General features: G+C 44.4%; 1 protein-coding gene across 2 annotated transcripts; it reads right to left on the bottom strand.

Annotated features, from left to right (window-relative positions):
- Positions 1-81: 81 nt before the first annotated feature.
- Positions 82-27,587, bottom strand: fhl3a (four and a half LIM domains 3a). 2 transcript variants are annotated; one of them, XM_076738298.1, is made up of 7 exons: positions 27,350-27,563; positions 17,128-17,189; positions 5,850-6,022; positions 4,758-4,932; positions 2,114-2,283; positions 1,797-1,983; positions 82-1,442 (listed from the first exon to the last, which is right to left on the bottom strand). In XM_076738298.1, exons 3-7 carry the CDS (start codon positions 6,003-6,005, stop codon positions 1,291-1,293), a joined length of 840 nt encoding a protein of 279 aa, XP_076594413.1. In that variant the 5' UTR covers positions 6,006-6,022; positions 17,128-17,189; positions 27,350-27,563; the 3' UTR covers positions 82-1,290. The 2 variants fall into 2 exon arrangements, with proteins under 2 accessions (XP_076594413.1, XP_076594412.1); XM_076738297.1 differs by lacking the exon at positions 17,128-17,189 and having other exon boundaries at positions 27,350-27,587.

The raw sequence follows: 27,587 nt of genomic DNA, 5'->3' as shown, positions 1-27,587 counted from the left end.
CAGAAAGCTATGACCTCATAAATAAGTAATGAATAGTTCACTCTAACCACAAATACACACAGAATATAAAAACTGCCCAGCAAAGATCAGACAGTGTACATTTATTTAATAAGCCTTCACAAATAAAACTAAACATTTAGCACTTAGCCATATCAATTATCATCTTCTTTTTTTACAGTAAAATCATACTGTTATCGCCTCAGTGGAGTTTTTTTTTTCCATCTTTAGATGTATATTTGCCAACTCTGACTCACCAGCATCAAAGCTGAAATAATGAAATATAGGTATTTCTTAATAATTTGTCACATACACGTTACAAACTAACAATGCAAAACAAAACACTAACAGCGTTAACAGCAACAGGATAATCATTGAGGCGAATCATGGCAGACGTAGACATGCAAACCCCTGCAGTACACAACAGTACTGCGTTTCATTTCAGCTTCTTTTGGGTTATAAATGCTGGCTCTTTGAGCGACCGTGATAACAGGATTCATAACAACAAATGAAAAAGACAGAAATAAGAAGAGACTTTAAAAATAAGTGTCATGGCAAAGTTCAACAGAAGCAGATGCGTGACAAAAAAAAGTGGTCTGTGTGCCATGTTTTTTTTTTTTAACTGTGTTCTTATGTGCACGTAACATGGTAGCAAGAGAATATCTCATCCAAAGTGCAAAGGACTTTACTGATCATAACTACCATAAACTACCTCAGTTTTTCTAAATTTTACTTTCTGACAGATTGTAATCAAAATGCTTAAAACTGCAGTTATAAGAGCATTATAACAGTACCTCCACCATACTTTGAAATACACGCAGTAAGGTTTACATACGATACTGTATCAGTGTTGTGTGTCTTCTCTTCAGTCTGACCTCCACCTGAAGTGACAACTTTTTATATAAAATATGAAGTTTTTTTTTTTTTTTTTTTCTTTTTTTGCAAAGTGGCTAGCATTTTGCATTTCTTTGGTTCAATAGTACAAATAGGTAATGTTATTCTTAAGGCACTCCGTTAACTTTGTTTCACAAAATCATGAACTTTTTGGTTAAAGAGGAAATGTTTGTGGTCTTTCCTTCAACCAATGCAGCATCAAAGGAAGGATTTTGCACACTAGCTCCTGGATGAAAATCTGACCCAGACAGGCACCTTAAGGAGCTGATCTCTTAATATAAAAACAACCTGAGAGGCAGCGTTTGTTAGCCTGCGTTACCTTCCTCGGTTCTTGAAATGCTGTGACGAAGGGTGGAAGGTTAAGTCAAGGGAACGGTGAGGATACGGTGCACGACTGCTCTATAGGCTGCTGTTGCAGTCGCGGCACAAGATCCTGTCGCCGTCGGGGAAAAAGCCGGCGCCCACCAGTGACACAGAGCACTGGGAGCAGGTGAAGCATGGCTGATGCCACTGGCGATCCTCAAATGAGATGTACTTTCCTCCTCCAAAACCTAAGACGAGAAGAGCGAGGAGACAGAGATTAAACTGAACGTCCAGCTTTAGAGGACTGACTCTGGATTCAGCACGGCTGAAATTGCTGAAATCTCTCATGTGATGTAATCAAAACTGGTAGAAAATCATGTGTTCAGGTAGGACACCATCACTCATAGACTGAAAAACAAGCTTTCAGGGCCTTTCAGACATTTTTTGCTCCCTTGAATGGACCTGGTGTGCATCATCTTTTATTTGCTTGTGTGCTGCTCGTTTTATAACATTTCTAGGATTCAACCCCAACTCTCCATCATAAGTAGCACTTGCGGTAGCCCAGCAGTGCTAGCCTGTAGAACACAGTGATGTCATCTTGCCTGTGATTGGTTTGCTGCAGGCCTCGCACTTCTTGGCGTACAGGCTGCCAAAACACTTGAGGCAGTAAGGGCTGTCGTCTCGGGAGGTGAAGTGTTGACCCGCCAGCTGTGTCTTACAGCTGGTGCACACAAAACACTCCTTATGCCACGGCTCGTCCCGATAGGTCACACCACCTTTAGCCAGGGTCTGAAAATGAGACAGGTCAAAGGTCATGTGGAGATCCTTATAATTCACTTTGAAAATGTATTCTCATGCACATTTCTGCAGGCTCAGGATTAACCATGGGTTTGCCCAGTCGTTCGACAATTTTACTGACCTTTTTACAGCGTGTGCAGCGCGGCGCGAACTTGTCCTCATAGCAGGACACACAGTAGTGTTCATCCTTGTCAGGGATGAAGGACTTGGAGCCAATCGGCTGCTCGCAGCTGTGACAGATGAAGCAGCCCTCGTGCCATGTGGAGCCGGCGTACTCCAGCTTCCTCGTACCTAGCGAGGAGAGAGAGAGATGACGGAGGGAAAAAGAGAAAGATGGATGGAAAGAGTGACAGAGAGCAGAGGGAGACTTCACTTTTCTTGTGTAGATTGAATCTTTTACCGTCCTTCAAAGGATTGTTAAGGCCATTTTGGTATTTTTTGGTGGTAATTTTATTGAACTATGAAATAATATACTTGAACTGCATGAAGGCATATAAAACTCATTTTGTTTCACTAAGATTTATTTTATTTTAAATCATAATACCACAGGCCCCACACTTCTTTCCTACTGCTGGAAACTGGCGGCAGGCCTTACAGAAACGCATAATGCTGTTTTCCCCTCCGTGTCCCCAACCAATCCATCTTCTATCCCCTGGCTGTTGAGTTTTTTATTATACTGCTTGGTTTATTCTAGGGTGACGCAGTGGTTTGTGTGGGGCCGGCATTTCGTACTACTGCTGTCCGCGGATTGCTAACGTTTCACTGCTTCAGGCTGTGTGCTGTGGTGTTCTCTAATCAAAACCTGCAAAAGTACGCTGCAAAACATTCCAGGTCATAAGCTTACAGGAGTTACAGTGGCTCAAGGAGGAAAATAGTAGTACAGTATCTGACAAATTAGAATGAAAGCGAACAAGATGAAATGCTAAATGCAGTATGGGGGCAATTTCAAAAGAATTTCAATAAGTTTAAGGGCTTTGCAAGTAAAATTAAATATTTATAAATGTACAGCAGGATACCTACAAAACACAAAATCTCTCCATGGATGACAGCTTTTGCACGTAAGAAAATTTTCGACGCTAACAAAGTATTTTATTGAAGTGCCTCAATGCTTATACTGCAAATATCTCTACTTCACTCGGCTGCATACAATCTACAGTAAAGATGCTTTGAGCTGCCTCTTTGCCCTGCAGGTCCTCCGCTCCGCACCACATGCCACCATGGACTCTGTTGCAACCGTATGTGTCGTAAGTTTGTCTGTTATATGCACTGAACAACAATGGGCCGAACAACATCCTGCATGACCATCTCTGGCAATGGGAGATTTACTGCAGTTTTACCAGAGCAATCTTTTTAACCGAATCATCTTATGAGAAATCCAGTTACACGGCGTTGATGTTCTTCTTCCCCCGTTTCGTCACACAACATAAACCACTTCAGCCAAGCATCCAGAAAGCAGCCCGTGAAAAAGGTCATCTATGCAAGTAGGTGATTGAGACCCATATTTATATGTATCACTAGGCAGGAGCAAAGGACAAAGACAGGACTTCCACCCAGGAGACAGCTGTTCATGTCCCGTGTGAAACCGGAAGTCAACATTGACACATTTAACTCACATGATACTTACAAGTTACACACAGTAATGTACGAAACAGTAACTCAAATGACGAACACAGTGAAGGTCGGTACGCCTGCTGCTGGTACTCTCACATGTGTCATCTTGGGAGACATTGGCAATCCACCTCTTCAGTGGTTTCGGTATGAAGACGTGTTGCAACATAGATAAGTGTGTGCGTCTGTTTTTGAGGGTGTACATATTTTTGTATGATGGCAAAGGGATAAGGCTGTTAGTTCTTTTGTTGGAGGAGAGCAACCAAAGTGCATCTGAATTTTTAGTCATGTTCACGAGTTTGCAGGATTGTGTACTGCTAAATCCTAGGAGCTTTCCTACGTAAGACGTCTTTACTCTGATCCCTTTCTATAAGGATTTCTCCTTCTCAAGGTGACTCACTTGAGCTTAACACGCACTGAACACTGTAATGCAAATGTGTGATCTTCATAAGAAGACACGGCATTGCCAACAGCTGAAATAAAGAGGGGTGTCGTACTCTTCCTGCGATCATTTGCTGCTTTATGAGGGTTGTGTAAGCTGCTACAGGGGCGCTGGAATAACTGACTTGCTTATCTCTTCATATCATCGGTCTGCTGGCGGCCTGCCAGCCCTGGGGATCTGGCTTACAGACAACAAGTCAAGCAGACTGGCAATTACTGTGTCACAGTCAGTCCTGGCTGCCGCTCAATCGAGGACCCTCTCCTTCATCTCTCTCTCGTCTCCCTCTTTCTTCTAAAGCCTCTTTCCTTTCTGTATCTGCCTGATCTGTTGCTTTTCATTTGTCCCTGCCTCCTGGACTTTGCCATGTCATCATTTTCCAAAGTCATTTGCCTATCTATCTTGACGTTTGAATTTGTATACTACATGGAAAATAAAATGTGGGTCAATGAGACTAATGCTTAGTGGGTGAGTGAAGAACCATAATATACAGCACTGTCAAACGCATTACGTGCAAGATATTTCACAGTCAGCTCCTCTTTTGTTTTACTTAATTTTAATCAACTATGTCTTCCTAGACTTTCAGCTAGGCTAGTTCATGGTTCAAGAAGACGAATCCTGCTTCACTAACCTCGACTGTGAGACTTTTATATGCAGAGCAAAAATTAAATGGTTGGGAAAAGAGAGTGCGAACGGAATGAGCTTGACGGGCCTTTACCTGGCATGACGATCTTGTCGCAGGCTACACACTTGGAGGAGAATTCATTGCAGTAGCAGTCATTGCAGAGCAACGCCTCATCCTGGCTCGTGAACGGCTCGTCTGCCAACGAGCGATCGCAGCGGAAACAGCGGAAGCAGTGCTCGTGGTAATGCCGGTCCTCGTAGAAGAGCTCCTGGCAGCAGAACAAGAGGAGACAACGAGGAATTGGAGGTCATTTATTGATAAATAAATAAAGTCTCATCCAAATTTATTTTCATGCTTCACAGTTTCAGAATTACATTAATATGAAGGAGGCAAATAAGGAAAAGACTGCAAGACTAAGTTTCTGGTTACAACATGAGCAGAGGGGAGAGTTGGATTGGTCTGGGTCAAACTGACACATGTAATCTCTGCTAGGCTGTAAAGAGTATTTGGTTTCTGTGTACGTGTACACACAGTACTGTGCTTGTGCGTAAAAAAGATCTCACAAGGGTGTTGAATTGAGTGTCTAAAGGGCGCTGAACCAAGAAAATGTTGGCTTTACTTATCATCCACTGCCTACGAGGGTGTTGATAATTCATCGGCCTTCTTAGCTAAGCAAATTACTAGCGCTGTAGCATGCCTCACTCTGTAAACTCCACTAAGGAGCATATGTCAATCTTAAATGATTCACTGCACGTTAGTGTTTTCCATTAAGGGAAGATTAAATTCTAACTTGATTGTGGGGAAGCGGGAGACGTTCCCTCATGCAGCATTTTTACAATCTTAGACAAAATTAGCCCGTTGGCTTATGTGGACTTAGTGGAAATTGCCTGTATAATTGCATGTTAAATTAGCCTTTACTATGTCTTGCCACACAAAATATATAGAACATGCCTCATTTAGCATGAATTATGGATCATTAGCATGACATGACTTCGGGTTTAGCTATCCAAGGCCATGTCAAAACATGGTAACAAATGGCTTAAAGCTAATTGGGGCAGATGTTTGATTTGCTTAATCTTTGTGTAAACTGTTAATAAATGGCAAAGACTACAGTCACATGTGGGGCGCATTCCAGTGCATGTTTTACAGATTGCACGCCTGATAGTGTCAAAATGGACGTCTCACCCTCGCGTCATGGCCGATCAGCTCTTTGCACTCATCGCATGTGTTTGAGAACAGGCTGTCGTAACAGGGGATGCAGTAGGGACTGTCATCTGACTGGATGTACTTGCGGCCGTACAAGGACTCCTTGCAGTTGTCACAGTCGAAACGGTCAGCCATCGTAATATTCTGTAAGCCTGGAACACAGGAAGGAGACGCACAGGTCAGCAAAACTAAAAAAAAAAATGCCAAGAAGAGACGAGGAACTGAAGAGAGGGCTGGGACAATAAGGGAGGAGAAGAAGAGGAGGGAGAGTCTTGAGGGATGATTTTGTCACCTTTTCCGGCATCAGCAGTTGGACATCAGTATGGACTTTCACTGCCAATATTTATGCTGTAAATACTTCAGCTTGTACCAGCGAAGAAGCTGAGCTCAAACAAAACACACAGTGCAAGTGGGAGCAAGTGGAAAAAGACAGACAGAAAAGGAGTGAGAGAGAGAGCGAGAGCGCCACAAGAGAGGGAGTGCAAAACGCCTGTTAACTTTTATTGCCGTGTGATGAAAGTGTGGTGGATGCAGAGGGAGGGGACGAGAGCGGGAGCTGTCGCTGTGCTTTCTCTACCAAGCTCCTTCCTGTCATTGTCAACCGCTCATTAAAGCACCAGAACGAGCCGAGCAACCTCTCATGATGAAGCTGCACGTGAAGCTCACACATCAAACACACCTGTAAAGATTTATGAGACGGGAATCTATCCGTGAGCCGAGCGTGGACCACCAGGAGATACAAAAACCCACAAAGCATTTGGGAGAATTTTTGTGTGCAGGCACTTGAGGCTGTTTGAACATGACTCCCTAACAAGTGGCTTCCTTTCAGCATAAAGACGCAACTAGTTGTAGAGTTGCAACATGCACATACTGATACAGGAGGTATCCTGTGTAAGAGCATGGTTTTCACTGCGCGACAGGCCCCTTGATCATGAATGAGCACACAACAAAGTGACAGAATAATATTGTGAGAGCATTATGGCAACAATATCGGGTTGCCAAAACATTACAGCATGGCTGGAGGAGAGCCCAGTGATAAGTGATACAGCCCTCTGGCAGGGCGCACTGCTGGCTATTCATTCCCACCACCCAGTAATAATAATCACCTCTGATATAATAATCAATCAAACTTCAAACTGGCCCAGTGCTGCCTGTCTTACACCCCCCCCCCCCCCCCCCCCCACACACACACACATATGCAGAGTGTGTGCACATGCAGCACATACACAAAGCATACAGGAGGCATGCAAACACACACACATGCCACAACACAGGGCGAAAAAGGGAGCAAACACTAAAAGCCAAATCACACAGGATCCGTCATCAAAGAAAACATTAGTCCCAGACTCTCGTGTTTCATCTGTCTCAGCCCCTCGCCAGACAAAAGCTCTTAATGAGCCAGGGTGAGGAAGTCAAGCTCCGACAGACCTCACCTGTTCGCAGTCTTCATATTTAAGCCACTGACGGGCTTTGTGCTAACACAACACCACTTCCCCAAACTGCAGGGACAATCACAGCCCTTCAATAACAGCGTGAATGCTCGACAGCTCTGCAGCCGTGGCTCACATCAGTAGACTGCTGTATCTAATCACTGAATGGACACATCTTTAGTAACTCATGCCTCATATTATTGTATCCATCTGGAGGTCATGGCCAAATATCAGTATGAGCAGCTGTGGTTGAATTGTGCATGTAATGTACAGCAAGGTGCTGAACTCGTGAGTCTGCCTTCTAACATCCATTTCATCTGACACACCGTCTGTCAGAGCATTCCAGTAAGCTTGCAATCAGCCCACATTACCACAACGTCAAGATTGTATCAGCAGAGTATTAGGCTAAAAATGAAGCACTATGACTTTAATGTTATCTGCAGTGCCAGGTAGGTATGCGCTGCCTTTGCTTGCCAGGTAAGAGAACGAGACGAGGCATGATTCACAAAGCCGAGAAGCCGGAGCTATGACGTCTGATGTCAGCTTTAATTTCCAAAGCAAATCAGGCAGCTGCCTATTGCCCTCCCTGAATTCATATTTATCATCCACTACAAAAAGGCTGCAGAAAGTAGGTCATGAAACTTTTTCAGATGGGTAGAAACACAAATGTCCTCTGACAAAATGACGAATTTTCAAACGCAGATGTGCAACGAGCCAACATCCCTGTACCTGAGATGGATTATTGAGGGTGTTGCATTATTTCCCCACTAGTCCCATTCAGCTTTGGCTAGTCTCCCTCTCTACAAGTGTTTTTATGGTCTCCTGAGAGATGTGTTTTGTTGCCAGAATAACTAGTTTGCCAGCAATCAGGTTAAGATTAAGTAATGGAGAACTCACTAAAGCCCAGATGGGAACGTTACACTCAATTGCAAAGATTCCAAAGCCTGACACATAAATATGTATTACTTGAGAAATCAGAAGGGCTTGTTTTGACCTCCAGATCTTGTAGTGTTTCCATTTCAGAGAGATCTACTTTGAGTATCGCTGTTTAAGTGGCCAATGCAGAGCCTGAAATGAACTCCTGATGGTACAGGCTCTCACAGAGAGGGGCATGACGTCAGCGCATTCACCCCTGGGGCAACAGACCAAGACGTGACTGCATGCAGAAATTGCTGACCCAAAACCCACGTTCCCAAACTGATGGGGAGAGAAGAGCTGGATCTGGGTCACAATGAACTCCAGTCCGGAGGCCAGTTCTCACAGGGCTTTGTATCTACTCCTGTGTATGCTGACTTCCCAGCAGAGGTCCATCTCCTTCATGTCCAGAACCCAGTGACTAAGAACCTCACTCTGGGTTAAATAAAGTTCCCAAATACCAGAGCTGTGACTGAATTCAGCCCCCTGGGAAAAGTGTGGGCTTCAAGGAAATCACCACTGCCTCCACACAAGACAATGGTCCAGAAATATTTGACTGAGTTTAATTATAGTAGTGCGGCACAAAGAAGGGATCTCTGTTTAATAGAGGCAACAGTGCAAGTCATTCTCTATAATGATCCAGAGGGAGTTCATCTGAGAGACAGACTCAAATGTATACCAAATGCAGCTATATGGGTCAGTGTGAATGACTCTGCAGAAATGGCTCTATCTGGTTTCCTTAACCCTTATGTAACCACCAACAGCAACAGAAAAACAAGCAAACTTCATTTCAAATGAGTTTGATATTTGCATGAATCTGGACTTCCAATCAACTGACGATCAGAGGAGGAAAGAGGGGACTTCTAAAGCAATGGCGAAGCTGGTGGACTGGGGGACAACCAGAGAGGAAAACCCACACGGAAAGTACAGAGACATGGAGAAGTCCAGGTTAGGTTGAGTGACAGAAACAACAGGAATTTCTTAGGAACTATATTTTATGATTTAAACACAAAAAGCAAATCAAAATTGCTTGTATGAGTAAATTAATGGTTAAGCAATGTAGGCAAGCGTCCTTGGTAGAAAAACAGGATTATCATTCTGAGTCACAAATTACAATCATGACACACAACTTGGTTTTATCCCTCACTTAATATTGTGGGGTGTGATGAACTTTGTGCCTTTATGTTTTCATACAGCCATAAGATAGCAGAGGAATGCCAGGGCTGCGCTCTATTAGCCATCACAACCCTCCCTGATTGGCATACGGGGGCAAAGTTCAGGGACAACTGTGAGACACCAATGCAAGCAAGCAGACTGTATGCTGTTGCCGGGCGAAAAAGTCATGGTTGGTTACTGGAGGGCTAGCAGACACCCAGTCCAGTCCAGTCCCACAGGCAGGCCTGTTAATCCCCAGCCCAAACTTTGCTTACGCTCTGGTTGATTCCAAATGAACAGTCCACACAGCCTGCTGGGAACAAGCCAGCCAGTTCTTCCCCCCTTCCCTGCTGTGCATTAGAAGAATCTGCTTGTAAAATATCTGTTTTACTAAGGCTAGACAAAGCACTTGACATCGTGTTACACCAACACCACAGATGGTGACTACACAGGCAAAATGACAACACGCTTTAACTGCAGAGAAAGACGTTACACTACTGTGTGTATGCTCATTAGAAAAAAATGTACAGTGAAACGCAATCTATGAACAGTCATTGTATACATCATGAAAACGTCTCTAAATGTCTAGTTCAAGGTCTGATGACAGCTATTATGGATCGGTGTGTTTTTGTGTGAGTCAGAGCAGCTCAAGGCTCGCTACACAAATTATACACATTAGTCAACTTGTGTGCAGCACAAGTACACAGACCAGACAGACAATGCATTATGTACAGTATAAATAAAGCACAAGTGTCATCATTCATGGTGCATTCAAAAACACATGTACACATATTGCTGACTGAGATAATTCTAATATTATTCATAACCATGGATTACTTCTAATCTGATCAAACTCTACTAAATTCTACAAAATCTGTTATGCAAATTGAATCACCATCTCAATTTTATCTCTACGGGATATGCACATATATATACTGTGTATATATAGTACTGAAATATCATTGTTATATTGCAATATTACATCTAGCAACAGCTCCACTCACAATAACCGACTTGGTTCCCAAAAGGCAAACAGAAAAATCTAACTCTAGTTTCAGACGTGCAAACTACGACCACGCAGGGGACACATTTTTTTACATTAACAGCTGTCATTTTTGTCTCCTGTTGACAGCTAAGTCTGTTTTTATTTTCTCTTCTTTACAAAAAAAAAACCAAAACCAAACACATTTTGCGGTTATGACAGTGCAGGCCCAATGAGAGAATGCCATATCTCTATCAAAAAACATGGAAGTGCCAGAAGTGGTGCAACTGTATCCATCCCGATAAGACAACATGACCACTGGTGGAAATAGCATCAGTATGAGAATGCCAAAGATGGCTTGGCAGGCCATTTTTAAAGGTTTAGCTTATTGCCAAGTGGGAAACTGTACAAAAGTTGTGGCTGAACTGTAGTATGAGGTCTGCAAGCAAGACAGTTAAGAAGAAAGTGCTCTATTTGTTAGGCCTGTGTTTATAGGTCCATTGCGACCAGTGTGCTTTTATGTCCGAGTGGATACTTTCAGAAGTGCGGACTTTACTGTGCATAGTAAGGTCTGATTTACTTAAAAAACAGTGACTACAAAAGCCACTCAGTCACCTTTAACGGTCTGATCTCTTGGCAGCAAAGAGACTCACAAACCAGAGGAAGGAGTGTGTTGTCGAGCAGGTCCCCGTAAAGTACACATGACTTCCTTTTATACAGGCCCCAGAGAGAGGGATGAAGGAACAGAGGAGACATCAAACAGTGGGACACGAAAAAAAGAGAACAAAACAAACGAAAAAGGTGACATTTAGGGGCAAATGAATGCTGGAGCAGGAACTTAAGCCTATGACAATACTTAAATTAGAGGAAAAGTGAAACGGCTGCATTTGGATAGACACATTACCATCACCTCGCCCTAAGTCCGGAGCCTGGACATCTTCCAAACACAGTAAAGCTGCTTGGCCGGGTTTGAGACGGGGAAAAAGTACAGCACTGGACATTTAAGTGTATCATTTGAAGGCCTGGTTGAGCATATCAAAAATAAAGCACACTTGAGAAAAAAATCATTTGTGTCTCAGCTCAGTGGCCGCTCAAAAGGACCCTGATGGAGATATCTGATTGTATTTATTCCAGCACCTCATGACCATGGAAGACTTTCCATTTGGTGACTAATGCAAGAAGGCGAAGGCAGATCTTATGTTTATGACACAATGTCAGAGGGATTACATTCATGTGTTTCTTCAAGGGGCTGGAAACTGAGGTCAGGTCCTTTGGGAGAGGCTTCCAGATCCACATATTCTGTGAGACTAGTCACTCCACAAGCTGAATGACATCAACATGACTAATTGTGTGCATAAACATCATCTAGAGTGGTCAGTGCCATTCAGGTCACAATAACACAACACGTTTGCACTCGTTGGACACTGAAATATATTTGTTACATATGAGCGTAGTGTGCTGCTCCCGCTGGCTTTCGCTGCATCAGATAAATGAAGTCCAGTAATCGAGAGGACACACTGAGGCAATGAATCTCACCACAGGAAGAGGAGGAAATTGCTCATGAAGGAGAGATAATGCTGCAGCCCCATTCATAAACAGATGTGCTTATTTAAACAAGCTTGCAAGCACTGGCTATGGAAATACAAAAAAACATTTTAGCTCTGATGTTAGGACGGAGTTTTGCTTACTCAAAGGTAATAAAAAATCTCCTACAATGGCAGTTCAGTAAAGCCTCTTGCTGTTGAGTAAAGCTGCGACACTGATGCAAAGCCAGAAAACCAAAACTGCAATCATCATCATGACATTCAAGACTTTGAGCAATCTGCGGTCATCAAAGTTTATAGGATGGGGTCGGCAGTAAGCCACTGTTAAGATGCTGTTGGTAAACAACCAGTGGCTCTACTATGAGCGCTGTCATTTTTGTATTCTCTCTGTCTTGCATTAGAGGAGAACCTGGGCCACCCACATTCTCAGGACACTGCACGAGGCTATGAGCAGGAAGCTACTGAGAGCAGTTCCACTCGCTGAGTTTCTTTGAACAACGTCGACGAACGAGCCGTGGCAGGGCGGAGGGGGAGGGCAGGGGTGGGGGCTTTGGTGCGGGGGCACCTGAGACTGCTGCTCAGTGGGAGCCTGGGTCAGACTTGACGATAGAGTACAGGCTGCAGGACCAGACACTGGAACGCAAACCTGTTATTGTCCCTGAGCGTTTAAACACCGCCTGGTGTGGAGTGGGAGGCGACAGAGGGCTCAAATGAAAGCCAACACCATAAACATAAAGGAGGAAAATGACTACCTGCAGCAGAAAATGTCACCACAGCCTTTGTAATTTGTCCCTTCGTGGCAACTTTTAATGACCATGCAAAGTGTAGGGATACGACTTGATGTCTTTTAATATTAGCCTTGATTCTGTTGTGCAGCTCACACTGACTGCAGCATTAGAGGAAAGCTACGAGCGAATAGCAGCTGGCCTGAAAGAACTGTACGTCTAACCTTCTGGACTCAATTATTAAAAGGATTTGATGCGGTGATTCAAGTGTGTACAAAAGATAAACAAAAGCACAGCAAAAGCCTGCGCTGACGTATGTTTAGCTATACTTAAAACATAAATTTGTCTCAATCCGGCGGTTGCTCGGCACACCGAGACGTGAGGACATGCTAGCGAGGAGGGCTCCATGTGCATATGGACGGCAAAACATTCTGAATAACAGCGCAGCTGAAAATGCAATAGTCACATCTCATCTGTCGCCTTCCACAAGTTGGTCTCAATCCCAGTGTTCCACAATACTCCACCAACACCAAACAATAACATCGCAATTATTCTAAATCATACAGTACTGTCCCAACCACCATGAGGGAAAGTTTGGAACTCAGGAATGAATCTGAATTTATTTTTATATCACTGTGAGCGGAGGGCCAAAAGACTACATTTTTGGCCTACATTTGTCTTCCTTTGAAGAAAAAAAAAAAAAATGCTGCCATACATTAGTGCTTCACATCTGGTTTGCATTGAGGAAACTATGCAGTCAACTCCTGTGTGCCAGTGGAGGCTTTGGAGAGTCACTGCCTGGAGAATGCAAGAAAGGTCGTCCTTTCTCCCCCCCTCTCTGTGCCGGTATTTGCCGGTAAATGTTTAGATGGCAGGGGGAAAACTGGAGCGAGAGTGAGAAAAGAGAAAGCAAATCTTGAAAGCAAGCGAGAAAAAAAAAAAAATCCTGACAGTCTGCTAGCTGAGCTTTGGATACACTTTGAGGTGTTAAACAGTGTGGTGAGAGGAGAGGAAAGGTAAGGAATGCAGAAACAATGGCGTTAAAGAGAACGTGCGGTAAATAAGAATTCGACAAAAGGGCTGAAAGCTGACGCCTGCTGAGCAAAACTGCACCGTCTCACAGATAAACACACTGTATATAGTGGAAGGAAAGCTGAGGAAGGCGCTGACAGATCTCAGGGTAACAGTTACATTTTCTGGGGGTCTCACTCGGTGCTTTGGTGTGGCCGCTGGTTTCAGAATAAATAAGTTGAGCAGGGTTGTTCTAAGGCCTCTGTGCAGCCGTATGAGAGGAAGAGTATATTATTCCTCTTTGAACAAACATGGTCATTAATCCCAGGAACCCCTTTACTCCAAAGTTTCCCAGGGCACATTTGTGCCCAAAAATGGCTATCTGAGTTACTGTCCTGGTATCTTCACATCCTCCCTGTCATTCTCCAGCCTGTGATCCAAGGGATGGAGCATCCCTTTGAAATCTGAAGCCTTCACTGTTTCCTGAAGACCCATCTCAGTTTTGACACCTGCTCTGGACTGCGGACCTGCACGCCGTTTAAATAAATGGACTGGATTTTAAGGCGCCGCGCCTTAAACACATACAGTACTGAACATGCGTAACGCAGCCCAGTCTCCATTCAAATCTGAGCAGAATGAGAAGTATGCACAGTGAGGTCAGGGTATTTTCACTTACAAGCTGGGTGATTCAGTTACTGGTTTGTGAGCCCCTGGAGAGGATGTTGTTTTCACAAGACCAACCTCCAGAGGGGGGAGAGTCCCTCTGATGCAATATCTTCAGTAGCAAAAGAGAAATACCAAATTTTGTCTGTCTTTGTGCCATCGCTGCAGGCCAGGCGGACACAGCAAATGTCTTACATGTCACCACGTGGAAAAATTACCTCTGGACTGCTCCTATAAATAAAAAGATTCTTTAAACTGCTGGAGCCAGGAGATTTAGGGGCCAATTTGACCTCGTTTGATTTACACAGGTCCTAATATGGATTTGAGGCACGTGCCTTTGAGCTGTTGCTATGGAGCTGACCATGAAACCTGATCGCAGGGGATACTGAGATGCTTTGACTTTGCTGTCTCTGCTGTTGATGCGACAGAAAATCGGTCATGGACGTTTCTCTTTTCCTTGTCTCTCTGCTATGGCTACACGTCTTGACTGTTGAACTTCGATAGAATTGTGCGTGTTGTGCAGCTTCGTGGCCTTGGTGTCAGCCCAAATGCTGTCTGTTTCATTTGTTGCTTCGTCAGTGGAAAATCATTTCAAGGTAACACAAATATATAAAGAATAACATAAAAGAAGAGGACTAAAGCAGATTCTGTCATCATATAGGTATGTCAGTGGTGGAGGGCGACAAAGAAAACAACTCTTATTCTGCCTTTTTAGCTCAGCTGAGTGCATTTTGAATGCAAAGTCAGTTTATTCATGTTCCAGTGCGAACCAACACTGTTTCAAATCCGTACTCACAAAATTAACTAATCCTGCGGTTGTGTGGTATGTGTGAATAATTTAAAATGCACTAGTTAAACGTAGCTAAAAAGTTGAGTCCAGTCAGCTCGATGATAATGACTGCACCATCATTTTGGCTTCGACGTGTCCTGACCACTGCTGTTTACGCACTAGCTCTGTGGCTATTAGAAACCCGCAGGGGCTGAGCACCAAGGCTAACCGTGAACCAGAAGACACAAAATGGCTCCTGCAGACTGGCCATTCCCAGGTGGTCTCCTAATGTTGCTGAGTCAGCCCAATGAGCCTGGACATCAAGGAGCCGGGCTAAGGTTTCACAGGCCGCACACTCAGCAATCTAAGCATGCCACACACAACTGTGAAGCACACACTCGCAACTGCTAGCAATTATTTATAACTCATTCAGACTTGCGGCTCGTGGCTGCCGTGATGGCACCTGACCCTGAGGTTAATGCCCAGACAGGAGGGGTATTTTTTCAAGCATGATCCCCAGACATGAATATTCAGCATGTTGTTATAAGCAGGTGGATGTTTCCAATCTCTGCTTGCAGAGGGCTTTCAGGGTTATTACACATTATAAGCAGCAGGAACAATCTACATTCTCAACAACAGCTGCACGCATTATCTCCCACAACCGCGACAGGCCGAGGCACTCACCTCTCTCCCTGTCCGACTCTGTAACCCTGAGAAGATGGGTTCATGCGAAGAAGAAAAAAAGCATTACGTTAGCTCAGAAAACCGAGAGGCGCCTGCCAAATGTGAGACGACTGGGATGAATATCTAAGAAGTCATTTCCAGTATATGCAGCCATTTTTTCCCTTCTCAGGCACATCTCCCTGGCAACGTGTAAACAGTGCCCTCATTCCCCTGGACCATAAACCTCTTGGCAGTGATGCTTAGCTATCGTTTCATCCTGCGCAGCTCTGACTGAGGGCACAGCCCAGCGTTTTATTTGGGATGCTGCGGCAATGTGAAAATTGATGTGCTGCGCCATTAAAAATTCTGAACCCATCAGGGAACTCGGATACTATATTAATACATCCCAAATGTAGATCCTTCAGGGAGATTTTAGACTTCCTAATTATTATCTGAGTGAAGCCTGGAACGCAGATGTGGAAAATCAGGTCAAACTTGCCTAAAATAAATGTGACAATTCACCAGTGCATACAGTTAAATGCACACTGTTATATGTGTATTTTAAATCACCACACAGCATAAAACCAAAGACCTAAAAATAGATGTAGTAGTGTGGGTTGACCTTTTGAAACATCCTCGTGCACCATTTTCCTGTCATGAAAAACATAATGTCTTCTTCCTTTGCTCTGGTATGTGCTGTGAGAACCGAACGCGGGTTCATTTCCTACTGGGCAACAACCCCTTTCACCAGTGTGGGGTTGATAACAATGAGCAGTCGGAGCCAGCGTGCGCACACACACACACACACACGCTGTGCTTCTTCCTGTTACCCCAAACAGAGACATCTCTGGGAGTTCTCAGCGAGACGGTCACACACATTTGCAAACACACAGTCACAATGAAAAACAGGCGTATTATGTCTAAACACACTGACACGGTCCTGCAGGAGGACAAAGGCAAAGAGACGCAGGCACACCTGCGGCCATGTGCACGAGCAGTCACACACCTACAGTGGTACACACACACACACATGTGCGCACACAAAGCAGAGGGTAGATAGAGGGATCAAACAAAAAATAAACACAGCAGCCAAACTGGGGGACAATGGGTGACTTGTGCAGGAGGCGCAGACGCAGTGAGCAGTTTGTTTAAGTCTCTTTGTGGGGACTTCCCGTTGAGCATAATTACTGCTCATATGCACAATCCCCAGCTTTTCTGCTCACATAAATGAGGCTGATAAGATCAAACAGTTTGATGTATTTAGGAAATGAGTTTCAAACAAAGTGGGAAGATATTGGTTATAACAATCCAAACACAGCGAATAGATGATGAATTCGAACCAGACTGACGCACTGGGACTGACTGCTGCCAAGCCACCCGCCTTAGTCCTCAATCCTCACCAGCAGAAAAGAAGATGGAAGCTTTACTTATTCAAACAATGATGTCATCATTGGTGAGCCTACTGGAGAGAGAGAGAGAGAGAGAGAGAGAGAGAGAGAGAGATTTAAACTGCAAAGGATGATAAAAATCAGTTTCCATTCAGACACTACGGAGATACTATAAATTTCCCTTGATAATCCTGCAAACTTCAGCAAAAACACAAAACGAGCTGGGCTCTGTAGGAACATATCTCTCTTGACCTAATTTTTATGATCCCAGGGAGGGACCACCTCCTTTTCCTCTTTGTCACTCTCCCCGTTTGCTTTGACCTCTGCGAATGTTCCCGAGGAGTGAGTCACGTGTCCATCGGACGCCCTGGCAGCTCGCTTTCGCTTGCTGGAAGCCAAACACACGCTGATGAACTGCAACATAATCAGGAAGTGCATATGTGAGTGGGGCACTAGTGGAGGTTGGCGACCTCAGGGTCATTTATCCCCCTCGCCGCGCCGCCAGGAGAACGTCCCTGCTCTGAAATGCAGCAGGCAGGCCGTGTGGCTGGAATGAGCTCACTTCAAAGGTGTCCATAAATCATGCTGCCATGCATCCCAGGACCGCCTCCACCCTCCACGTCCCCCAGTCATTCACCCACCTACCCGTTTCTCTTTTTCTCTGCTGTCCTCCAGTCTAGGTGCAGACCTTGTGCCTTTGCACATTACTAGCTCTCACTTGTCAGTTGTGTTTTGAGCTTTCGCATCCACCCACACTGCCAGGGGAGCTGGATTTGATTGTGTGGTAACCTGGAGGTGTGCGGGTCATGTAGAAATCAATCATAACAGAAGAACAGGGGAGCAGTGGAGCAGTAGTGCTGGATGTAAACATGTAGTCACATAAAACTGATTAGCTCCGGTATCAAAAAGCAATACTCCCTTTGGTAGACAATGGATTTATCTGAGGTTCATTCAAGACTGCAAGCTGCAAGTTCAGAAATCCTACAGCTAGTTTCTCGACTTTGCCAGAACTGAGCTGCAATCCGTCAGGCCCTTATCTCCCAGTGTCACACGCTGGGATCTCTTTATCATGCAGCCATGCAAAACACCATTCATCTTCCCTACCTAATTCATTATCAGTGACAAAATGCAAAGTCCCAGCTGCGGTTGTTAAATGGAGAGGCGACGTGAAAACAGGTGCTTTGGTAAACACTGATAGCGTGGTTGAATTATGTTGCTTCCCAAGCAGACCTGTCTATCTCTTTCAATCTATTAACCACAACTCTCGGCCGACTCTTGTCCGACCTCATTCTGCTTTTATCCTGCTTCTCTATTCGTGGGATGTGGAAACAGTGCTGAACACAAAACAGACACAAAAGTGAGAAGCTACTTGAAGGCACGAGGTTCTCCTCACGGCCCTGCAGCCTCTTCATCCGTCAAGCGATGCGTAAATGTGTGTCTCGCGTCGTCTAAATTAACAGGATATATGAATGTTTGAAGGTACATGGCACTGACTTACACACAGCGCTGTGCAGAGGCACTGTAATACTCCCCTGACAGATCACCGCAAGCATGATATGGTGTGACCAATGACCATCATCCTGCATGACTTCTCATTCTATAGGACACTTTTTCTTCCAATTTTTTGTCAGCAATCATTAAACCTTAAACTGTTTCCACTCACCACTGTTGAGAAAGCGTGCGATGGGATGAGGGATGGGGGTTTTTAAGGGGGGTTGAATACTTCCACAGTGAAGTCATGGTGCTTGTGTCACTGGCCCTCTGCTGTGCTTTGCTCACCGTCTGGCCCCCATTTTACCCATTGATCTAATTTCCATTGCCAACATTGGATGTGGTTCTGTTTGAAGCTGAATGTTTGGGCCCATTAAAGCACTGACAGAATTGCAAACGTATGGTGGACTTCAGGAAAAGTAAAGAAGAAAACAACTGCGTGATGTTTGCCAGACTTTTCAGTAAACAGAATGTACAGTTCTGAGCAACTTTCACTGAGGTGGGAAAATCCACGACCGTATTCACACCTGGTGTTAACGAGCTTCTTGCATCCGAGCTCTGAGCTGGTTTTAATGAATGTTTGGCACGAAAAGGCAACAAAAACTGAATTCTCTCTCACCCGAGTTCATCTGGTCCATCTGAAAATCTTTGCTTGCACTTCTTGTTGGGTCAGCATGTAACAGTCCATTTATATATCACCTATATGTAGATTGGTGGCAGAGAAGTGTTACATTCACACTTTGCTGCTTCTATAATGCGGTCAAGCTCCATCTCTGTAGGTGGTTTGGCCGAATGCCCGAGACATATACACTACATCAAGCTGCCAGTTGTAATGGTGGTCTTTATCTGTCACATAATTCCTCCAACATCACAGAGACAGCTTCATTTCGAGGCATAACTGCAAAGAACTACACAGGAACTCTTGGTGCTCCGATAAGGCAAAATGCACCAGACTGTCGTTAAACTGAAGAAGTGAAATCCACACCTGACTGACGACTTTATTAGAAGCAGAGTGTCTGCTGTTTCTTTAGTGATGTTCCAGATGATAAAAGGTTTTGAATGGCAGGATCAAAGACTTTTCCATAGACACAAAAATATATGTCTTTTAAGGTTCAGGCTAGCTTTGACAACATCGAGGTCCAGACATCTGTAATTTTTCCCCATCAATTGAAGTGAAATTGCTGCAAAAGCACAGCAAGTCACTGTTCTTCTACGTCACTGTAACATCTGTATATGTACTGCTGTACCACATGTGCGGCAGCGAGTGCTCTTTTGTGTAACCATCTTGGCTTTTCCAGCTGCGGAAGAGAGACAGGAGGCTATGGTATGTAATAAAGTATATTTATAATAACGCATGTGTGTTTCTGTACTCTCTGTGAATTCTGTGGTGACAGCTGAACCACAGAATGGCAGCAGCTAAAAACACCGAATAGATTGTAAAAATAAAAATGTTAAAATTCTTTATTGGTTTGTGAAGTTGTGCTACCTTACAGCCTTGGCAAATTCCATCTAATACAGACTATATCTAAATGCAATTTTAAGGAAATGACTGAAGCCTTCTGCTTCATATATCTCAGGTGCAAAGATGCAAGAAATGCAAGAACTTTCTGCAGGATGACCTCCACGCTCCATGCTGCACCAGAGGACTTTCTGAAGCTTGGTGAAAACAAGAACTGTTCCAGCTACAGCCCCAATGACTGTTGCATCTTCGAGGATCTCCCAACACCACATGATTATGCTAAATATCAGTCAAAGCAAAGCAACAACAACAGTGTTCTCTGGTGCTGGAGGTCTGTGAATCATTTGGTAATTGTGTTGAATGTACAAGCTCTGATCTCCCTCTGGACTGAGTTATGTCCGATTACTACAAACATCCTGAGCTCACTATGATCTGCTGGTTGTGAGCACGTTGTCAAACAAAGCAGTATTTCACTGTAATGACCTCACTGCACCACTTTTGAGAACTTTAACTGCATACAGTGAATAAGAGCTGACGCCGGATGCTTCGGGGGGAGTCACAACATGTTCTTTCTCTTGGGTACATTTGTTGTAATAAGGGTAAATACTTTCTGCGCTCTAACAGAAACTTTTCCAAGATGGAGAGGTGGTACGCACAGAGTAAACTATACACAGTAGGGACTTCATTTGTCTTTGATTACACTTTTCTGTGACAGCCTGTTGACAGATGTGCCCACAGGCAATGATAGTGTGCTCAGGCCACTCCTCTCTCCATCCCATTCTTTCGTTCTCTCTCCTAACTTCTCCTGACTGAAGAAGCCAAGAAATCCCTCCTTAGCGCTCTATTACTCGTCGCTGCCGTAAATCACCATCATCTTCTCATCGAGGAGCTGCCGTCCTTTTATAGCCACACCAAGGACACTTTCTGCCATTTATGGCTCCTCCAAGGCACCGTACGAGGGCCGGTCAGTATCCCATGAAGGTGAGAGAAAGCAGGGAAGCAAAGGAGGCCAAGAAACATCCTTCCCGCTTCCTACTCCTATTCAACGTGCCTCTGACAGCTTTACAAGTTAGTGCCAAAGTGTGCCCGAGCGGTGCCAAGTGCACTCTGCTATGTGACTGACATAAATTCACACCTCAGTGTATGTAGCAAGTCTGGCTTGTCTCAGCCTGTCTCCTCTGTAGATACTATTGTCTCTCCAACAGAGCCATAGAAACGAAAGTGAGAGGGTGAGACAAAGTGTGTGTGTGCCTGTGTAAATACGAGTGAGCATTGAGAAAAAAACAATGATGAGAGAGAGATGGTGTAAGACATTCTGGGTAAGGAGTCGCATTCTTGATCGCTCGCTCGTTTCATCACGCGGAGCAGGCATTTTAACAGTGTTTACTTTCAGCGAGGGGAACGCTCTCACTCACAGCTGCACTCCAAATAAACAACCTTGTATTTATCAGTGGCAAGATAATACACATCGAATCTGAACAAGCAACAGCTTTCCATGCCGTCCCGACAAGTCAGGTCCTTCTGGTTCGTCCCCGGGAGATGATTGTGCAACGCAACATTCGCACACATTTGTATAAAAATGCGCTGAACGCAGACACCTCGCCATACACCCACACTCTCATGACTGCACTTCCCCTGCCATGATGTCAGAGTCTGGGTTCACTCCTTGCACATGTGGGAGCCAAACCTGTTAAGTGTTTGGGAAGCAATCAACACTAATGCAGTTGGCATTGTGGCAAACTGAAGTTACTAGCCATATAAAGACACAACTACCACAGCAGCAGGGGGTGGACGTGGGGATACAGTAGTGGCATGGTGGAACAAACAACGCAAACGCTGCCAAGGCGAAATTACCTCTCCAAGACATCTGTTATGAGAACAGAGTCTTGCTAGCATGTTGCTGTGGAGAAATACTTTGTTAACGGCCCACTCTCTCTGGGTTTACAGTGTTTTGAAAGGCGACATTTTGAGCCCCGGGCATTGTTGCCTTGTTTGAGGCCTGCTGTGTATCACTGCTTGGTTTAGGACTGCTTGCCACAGCTTGGTCTGAAATTATTGCCCAATTAAGCCAGTGTGGAACAACATCCAATGGGAAAGATGACGACATTGCTACTCCCATAGAAATAAAAGCACCCTGTCAGTCATGTGTCACTGGATGGCTTCCGTTAGATTATCACAGACTCACATGCTCATATATTTTTTACTACAAGCCCCAATTCAGAGATACCATAGCGGGTAGGCTTGTCAGTCAGTGTCTAAGATTTGGTAATTCTTCACTAAGACTACAATAAGTAAAGCACTCAGCAATTTAAAAGTGATTCACATCTGACAGAAGCCATGATAATTGTAGGTCAGGAGACGATCACTCTCTCATGAAGATGTGGTGGTACAGTATGAAGTGTAAGCCTTGGTTCTTTACTGTACTTTGTCATCTCTCTTAGCAGAGATCCATCAAGGTGAAATAACATCAAATTCTCCTCACCCCACATTCTTCTCCTCAAATGCCTCCATTAACCATAGGTTATCCTATGATTTTGCCATTAGCCACGGTCCAACATAACCATTAGTTATAGGAATTCATAATACATATCGCATTACCAGTTGTATAAAAACCACTGCAATTTGTCCGCAGACGTTAGATTTGTGCTTCCCTCTCAATCCTCCCTTCTCCCCGCTGCTTGATGTGACTTGCTTTTTTGGTTTTGGAGGCCAGTTATCTGACAAAATATACCCAACTGTCATGCTTATTTATGGGCTTTTGCGACATTTATTCCGTGTGTAGAAATGTTCTGTTTGCACAGGATAACATCTTTTAATGGGAGCCAACGTATTGGGCAAACAGCAACGTTTAGCACCTCTAAATGGAATTGCACACTTTTTGGCAAAGAGTCTTTGTCAACCCACAGCAGAGGTGAGAGAGTTTCCAAGGAAATACAGACAGGTTCATGTGGGATCACGTACCCAAGATGTAGGTTAGGCACACGGTGGAGGGGTTGGTAACCGTCGCACGTTTTTGCATCATGGCATTCCTTTCATCAAACCCTGACGATTCGTACATGCCATACACTTCTGTTGGCACATGACCCTCCCCTGCTACCTTCAGGCGAGGGTGCAGGGAAACAGTCACGGCTGACTCACACGTTCGCCCTGCACACGTTCATAACATGACAGAATGTGATGATGCTGCAGTGAGTCGACAGGTTTCCTGCACCCAAACAACATCTGTTTCATGTGAGACATGCAAAGGAAACAGTGATAAGTTAGAGAGGGTGGCATTAATTCAATGTGTAATAAGTATAACAGACAGGAGAGGCTACACAGAGAAGATGAAGTGAAAGGTAAAGTGAGGCAAAGCTTAGTCCTCCATAACATATAATTAGTTTGTATTAAACTCGTAAGCGTGTAGTTATGAGGCATCTCCAATTCTGTGCTTACAATTTGGTATTTCCTTTGAAAACAGCACTTCCTTTGAGAGTAGCAGGTAAGTGCTAGGTATAGACCTGTAATTGTATGCCTCGAAGAATATAATTACCCCATTAGCACAGAGTCAGTTACCTTTTACACTCCTTAGCTGCCTATATAAAGTTTACACTCTCTTTACATAAAATCTCACATGAAGTGATCACTGAAGCACAGAGAGTGAGAAAGAAGAGAGGGAACGAGAGAGAGGCAGGATGGCTGGGTTATGGGGGGGGGGGGGGGGGGGGCATATTACCTCCCACAGGGGCCCTGGCTCAAAGGATCACGTTTCAGACGTTTACCAACAAAGCATCCATGGAGGAAGTCTTGCGCCCCTCACAATAACACCTGGCCATCCCCACACAGGAAACCTGAGGTCACTTCCCCCCTTTCAGGGAATTCAGACACACTCCCGCTGCCAGCCACGCGCCCCCACAGCCTATTCACGAGGCCGTGGGGGCGCCCTGACTACCAGGGGAAAGACATGGAGATACTCATATAACTAACTAAAAAGAAGATTTGATTTATGACAAAAGATGATTTCCCAAGTTTTCAGTGTTACAGTTCACAGAAGTGAGAGCTGTGTGCCAGACAGGTTCTGTTAACACCAACGCAGAAAGAGTTCCAATTTCCCTTTTTTGGTCTCACATGTAACACAGATGTGATGTTTTTTTAATCAGCCTGAACAGCTAAAAGCTGGATTGGGTTGCATTGTTTAATTCTGGTTGGAACCACATGAATAAGAGGCTGAAAAAAAAGGTATGCACCCTAATAGCTGTGCTGGAATGTCCAGATTGTCAAACTTTAAGCATAAAAGAGGACACCAAGACACAACAAAGAAACAAAGTAAGAGAACAAGAGGTTGGTGATTACAGAGAGACCCTGTATCTTTTCGAATTGGACAAACATGTCTTGACAAAATGTGTGTGAAACACGCTCAGGACGCATCACAGTGTGCAGTGAAAACCATCAGATACGACCAGCCGTCTGGAGCTCGGCATGAAAACCTCCAGACCGAACGCAACCTTTCACAGAATGCGACAACGCAATGAAAGCAAACTCTGTCCAGTGTCCTCTGAAACACCACAGAGGGACAGACAGCTGCAGGATGTCAAAAGGGCACAGCTTCAACACAAATCTAAATTCTGCTCTCCAACCACCTGCAACCACTTGACCGCCGATTCTCCATCATTATCGTTGGCCCCGTTTCAAACGATGCCAACCCATAAAACCAGCCACAACCAGTCCGAGTCATTTACTCGCAGTCCCACTGCAGTTTAGAGCTGGCTGGGGTCCAACCACCACGCGGAGCTAACCTTTGGAAAACACTGAGACCTCCGAAGAATGTGACCATGGTCAATGAAACAGAGCGAGAGGGAGGAAGAGGAAGAGAGCAAACAAATACATTATACAGCCCGTGGGCTCTGTCAAGGCAAACTTCCCAGATGGTAAATGGGACAGAATGACTGGCTTCTGGCTGCTAGGGGCCTATTTCTGCTTGTTACTGTGACAAACAGCTTGTGTAAAAACAACCTGTCAGTGGTGAGAGCACAGCGTGATGCCTCAGAGAGCAAATTCCTCCAAGGTGTCATGTCTGTAGCAACAGACAGAAAAGTGTGGGAGCAAAGTCTGCTGATGAGATTTGAGAATTTCTAGCCTTCAGCTTCAAATGTGCATCATTTAAGGCATCATTTTACCAAAGGCTACGACACACAGTTTAAGAAATGTTCTATTAAGTCTGTCGTAACTCAAATCTGCCTGAATCTCTAAATGTTGAAGATCAATTAAAGCCTCACTAATCAATGTCTTTCTTTGAACAATGGAGCGAGTGTGTATGTGTGATGTTAAACAAGCTGCTCATTGTGACAAACTCACAGAGAATTACCACCCTACGCCTCTCTCTCAGCATCCTTCAGCTCATTGCTTTGCTTTTTCCGGCCTGCAGCTTTACTTTTTCTGTTCAGCATTCCCATCAACCTCCTTTCCAGCAGCAGCTGTTTACAACAAAAAAATGCTCCACTGCACACCACCTGCTGAGAACCGAACACCGGATAGGCAAAATTAACAACTAGCTGGTGAGCATAGTGGAGCATTTAGCAGCTAAAGAGCCACATATTTCTCTCGGGAGTTGGCAGAGACCAGACACAGAGCTACAAGGAGTGGATGTTGGACCTGGATTTACCAGGTGGCCACAAGCATCTAAGTCAGTGATAATGTTGCTTTGTAACTGCTAGATGTTTAAATCAGTTGCTAACAAGCTTGCCATATAAACTTAATAGGTTCTGATAAATCCTTGTTATGAGTTATTGTAGGTTTAAAGACACAAGTTTTCATTTCATACCTCGTATCAGAATCAAACCTGACTGCATCTCTGTAGGTTACACATCTATTAAGGCGCTTCAAAATGACTAAAAACCATTCCTTCCTGATTAAAATGAGTTTTAATTATTCTATTAGTAGCACAGATTGTAGGATTAAGAGTTTAATGTTACTATATTATCAGCACAACAGGCATCAAATGCTTAAAAATGAACTGCGAATCTTAAAAAGATCTTAAAAGTTGAATAAATGCTGAAAAAGTTATATTTGAGTGTGAAGACAGGTGTGACAACATCAAATGGTTCTTCCAACTGGAACCGAGACAAAACATGAACTGTAGAGGAGGCTAAAGAGCGACATCATCCCTGTTCTTTCACCCTCCACAGAAGCTTCAAAAACATGTGAGATCCTGATAAAATTTTCCCTTTTGGCAAGCTCCAACACTTTACTTTCCCACAGTGCCCGCTGCTCCCACATGACGCAACAGGTGAAACAGGAAACAGTCATCATGTGGATGACACCACTACTATGAGCTCTGATGCGATGATGTACGCCCAAAACAAACTAGAAGCTGCAGCGGCACGGACACACCCTTCCCAGACGCACGCTGCCTGATCCCACTTCCTGCTGCCAAAGAAAAGACAATTTTAGCCTGAGGGACTTTGCTCTCTGAGGCCTTCGCGCACCGCTCAGCTGGGAGCTTCTGTGACACAACAGTTGTTCCTCGGTCCTTCCTCCACACAGTTCAATGGGTCACAGCCTGTCCCTCCACTCATGACACGTTGTTTGTTTTAGGGGGGGGTTGCCTTACTTGTGTGTGCGTGTGAGTGCAGGTGTGAGACCATGATTAGAGAAAGGCATAGACAAAGAAAGCAGAGACACACAGAAAATGTCCAGACCCCCTGACTTGTCACAGGAAGTGGTTCCTCTTTCGTCAGGGTTTTACTTTGCAGGCTTCTCCCCAGGCGGCATGTTTGACTAAGGCGTGAAGTATTAAGGCTTGTCCTAACATCGAGCCCTCGCCTGCTTTAATCCTCACAGATTTTTACCAAACAGCCAAAACTTTTCAAATCAAAAGTGTGGAGTAAATACGATCTCTAGGTGTGAAATTAAACATGCATTAATCAATAAGTTACAGTGCAACTAATACTACCAGAAATCGTTTAAAAATACTATTAATAGTCATAGTTGTTATTTGTTTTGAAACTTTTAATTTGGGCAAACTTTGGCCAAAGGAAGCAACTTTTCCCCAAAAACTTTTATTTCCATTAATTCTAGATTCAAATGGTTGCTGTTGTTGCTGACAGTCACAGCGACTGAAGCTGATTCTCTTTCTGTCATTCATTTCCATTTGGAAACCTCAGCCACAACCACTATAAGGCTTTAAATGACACTTAGTTCATTTTCCCATCAAATAAAACACTTTTCTGAGTAAATTCCTTGCTGAAGAGGTGAAAAGTGACAATGTACCAAAAAAAAAGTATTTAAAAAAAAAAAAAGTCCTACCAGGAGTAATGTCTGAAGTCTGGAGGCACCTTCTGCAGCCACAGCGGTAAGCCGCCTCCCTCTCTCTGCCAGCAGACACTCGCTCGGATCAGGACTGGGATCAGGACTGGGATCAGTTTGCAGGTCGGCTCAGGAGCGTCGCCCTCCAGCGCGAAAACTTTCTGTGTTCCTTGTGACAGCAGTCAAATCTCTGCGGCGGAGACTGCAGATGCGGCGTGCCGGCTACATTTGTCCTACT

The sequence above is a fragment of the Chaetodon auriga genome, chromosome 8 (genome assembly GCF_051107435.1).
Source record: "Chaetodon auriga isolate fChaAug3 chromosome 8, fChaAug3.hap1, whole genome shotgun sequence".
NCBI classification, from domain to species: Eukaryota; Metazoa; Chordata; class Actinopteri; order Chaetodontiformes; family Chaetodontidae; genus Chaetodon; species Chaetodon auriga.
This window is presented reverse-complemented; position numbering and strand designations above follow the sequence as displayed.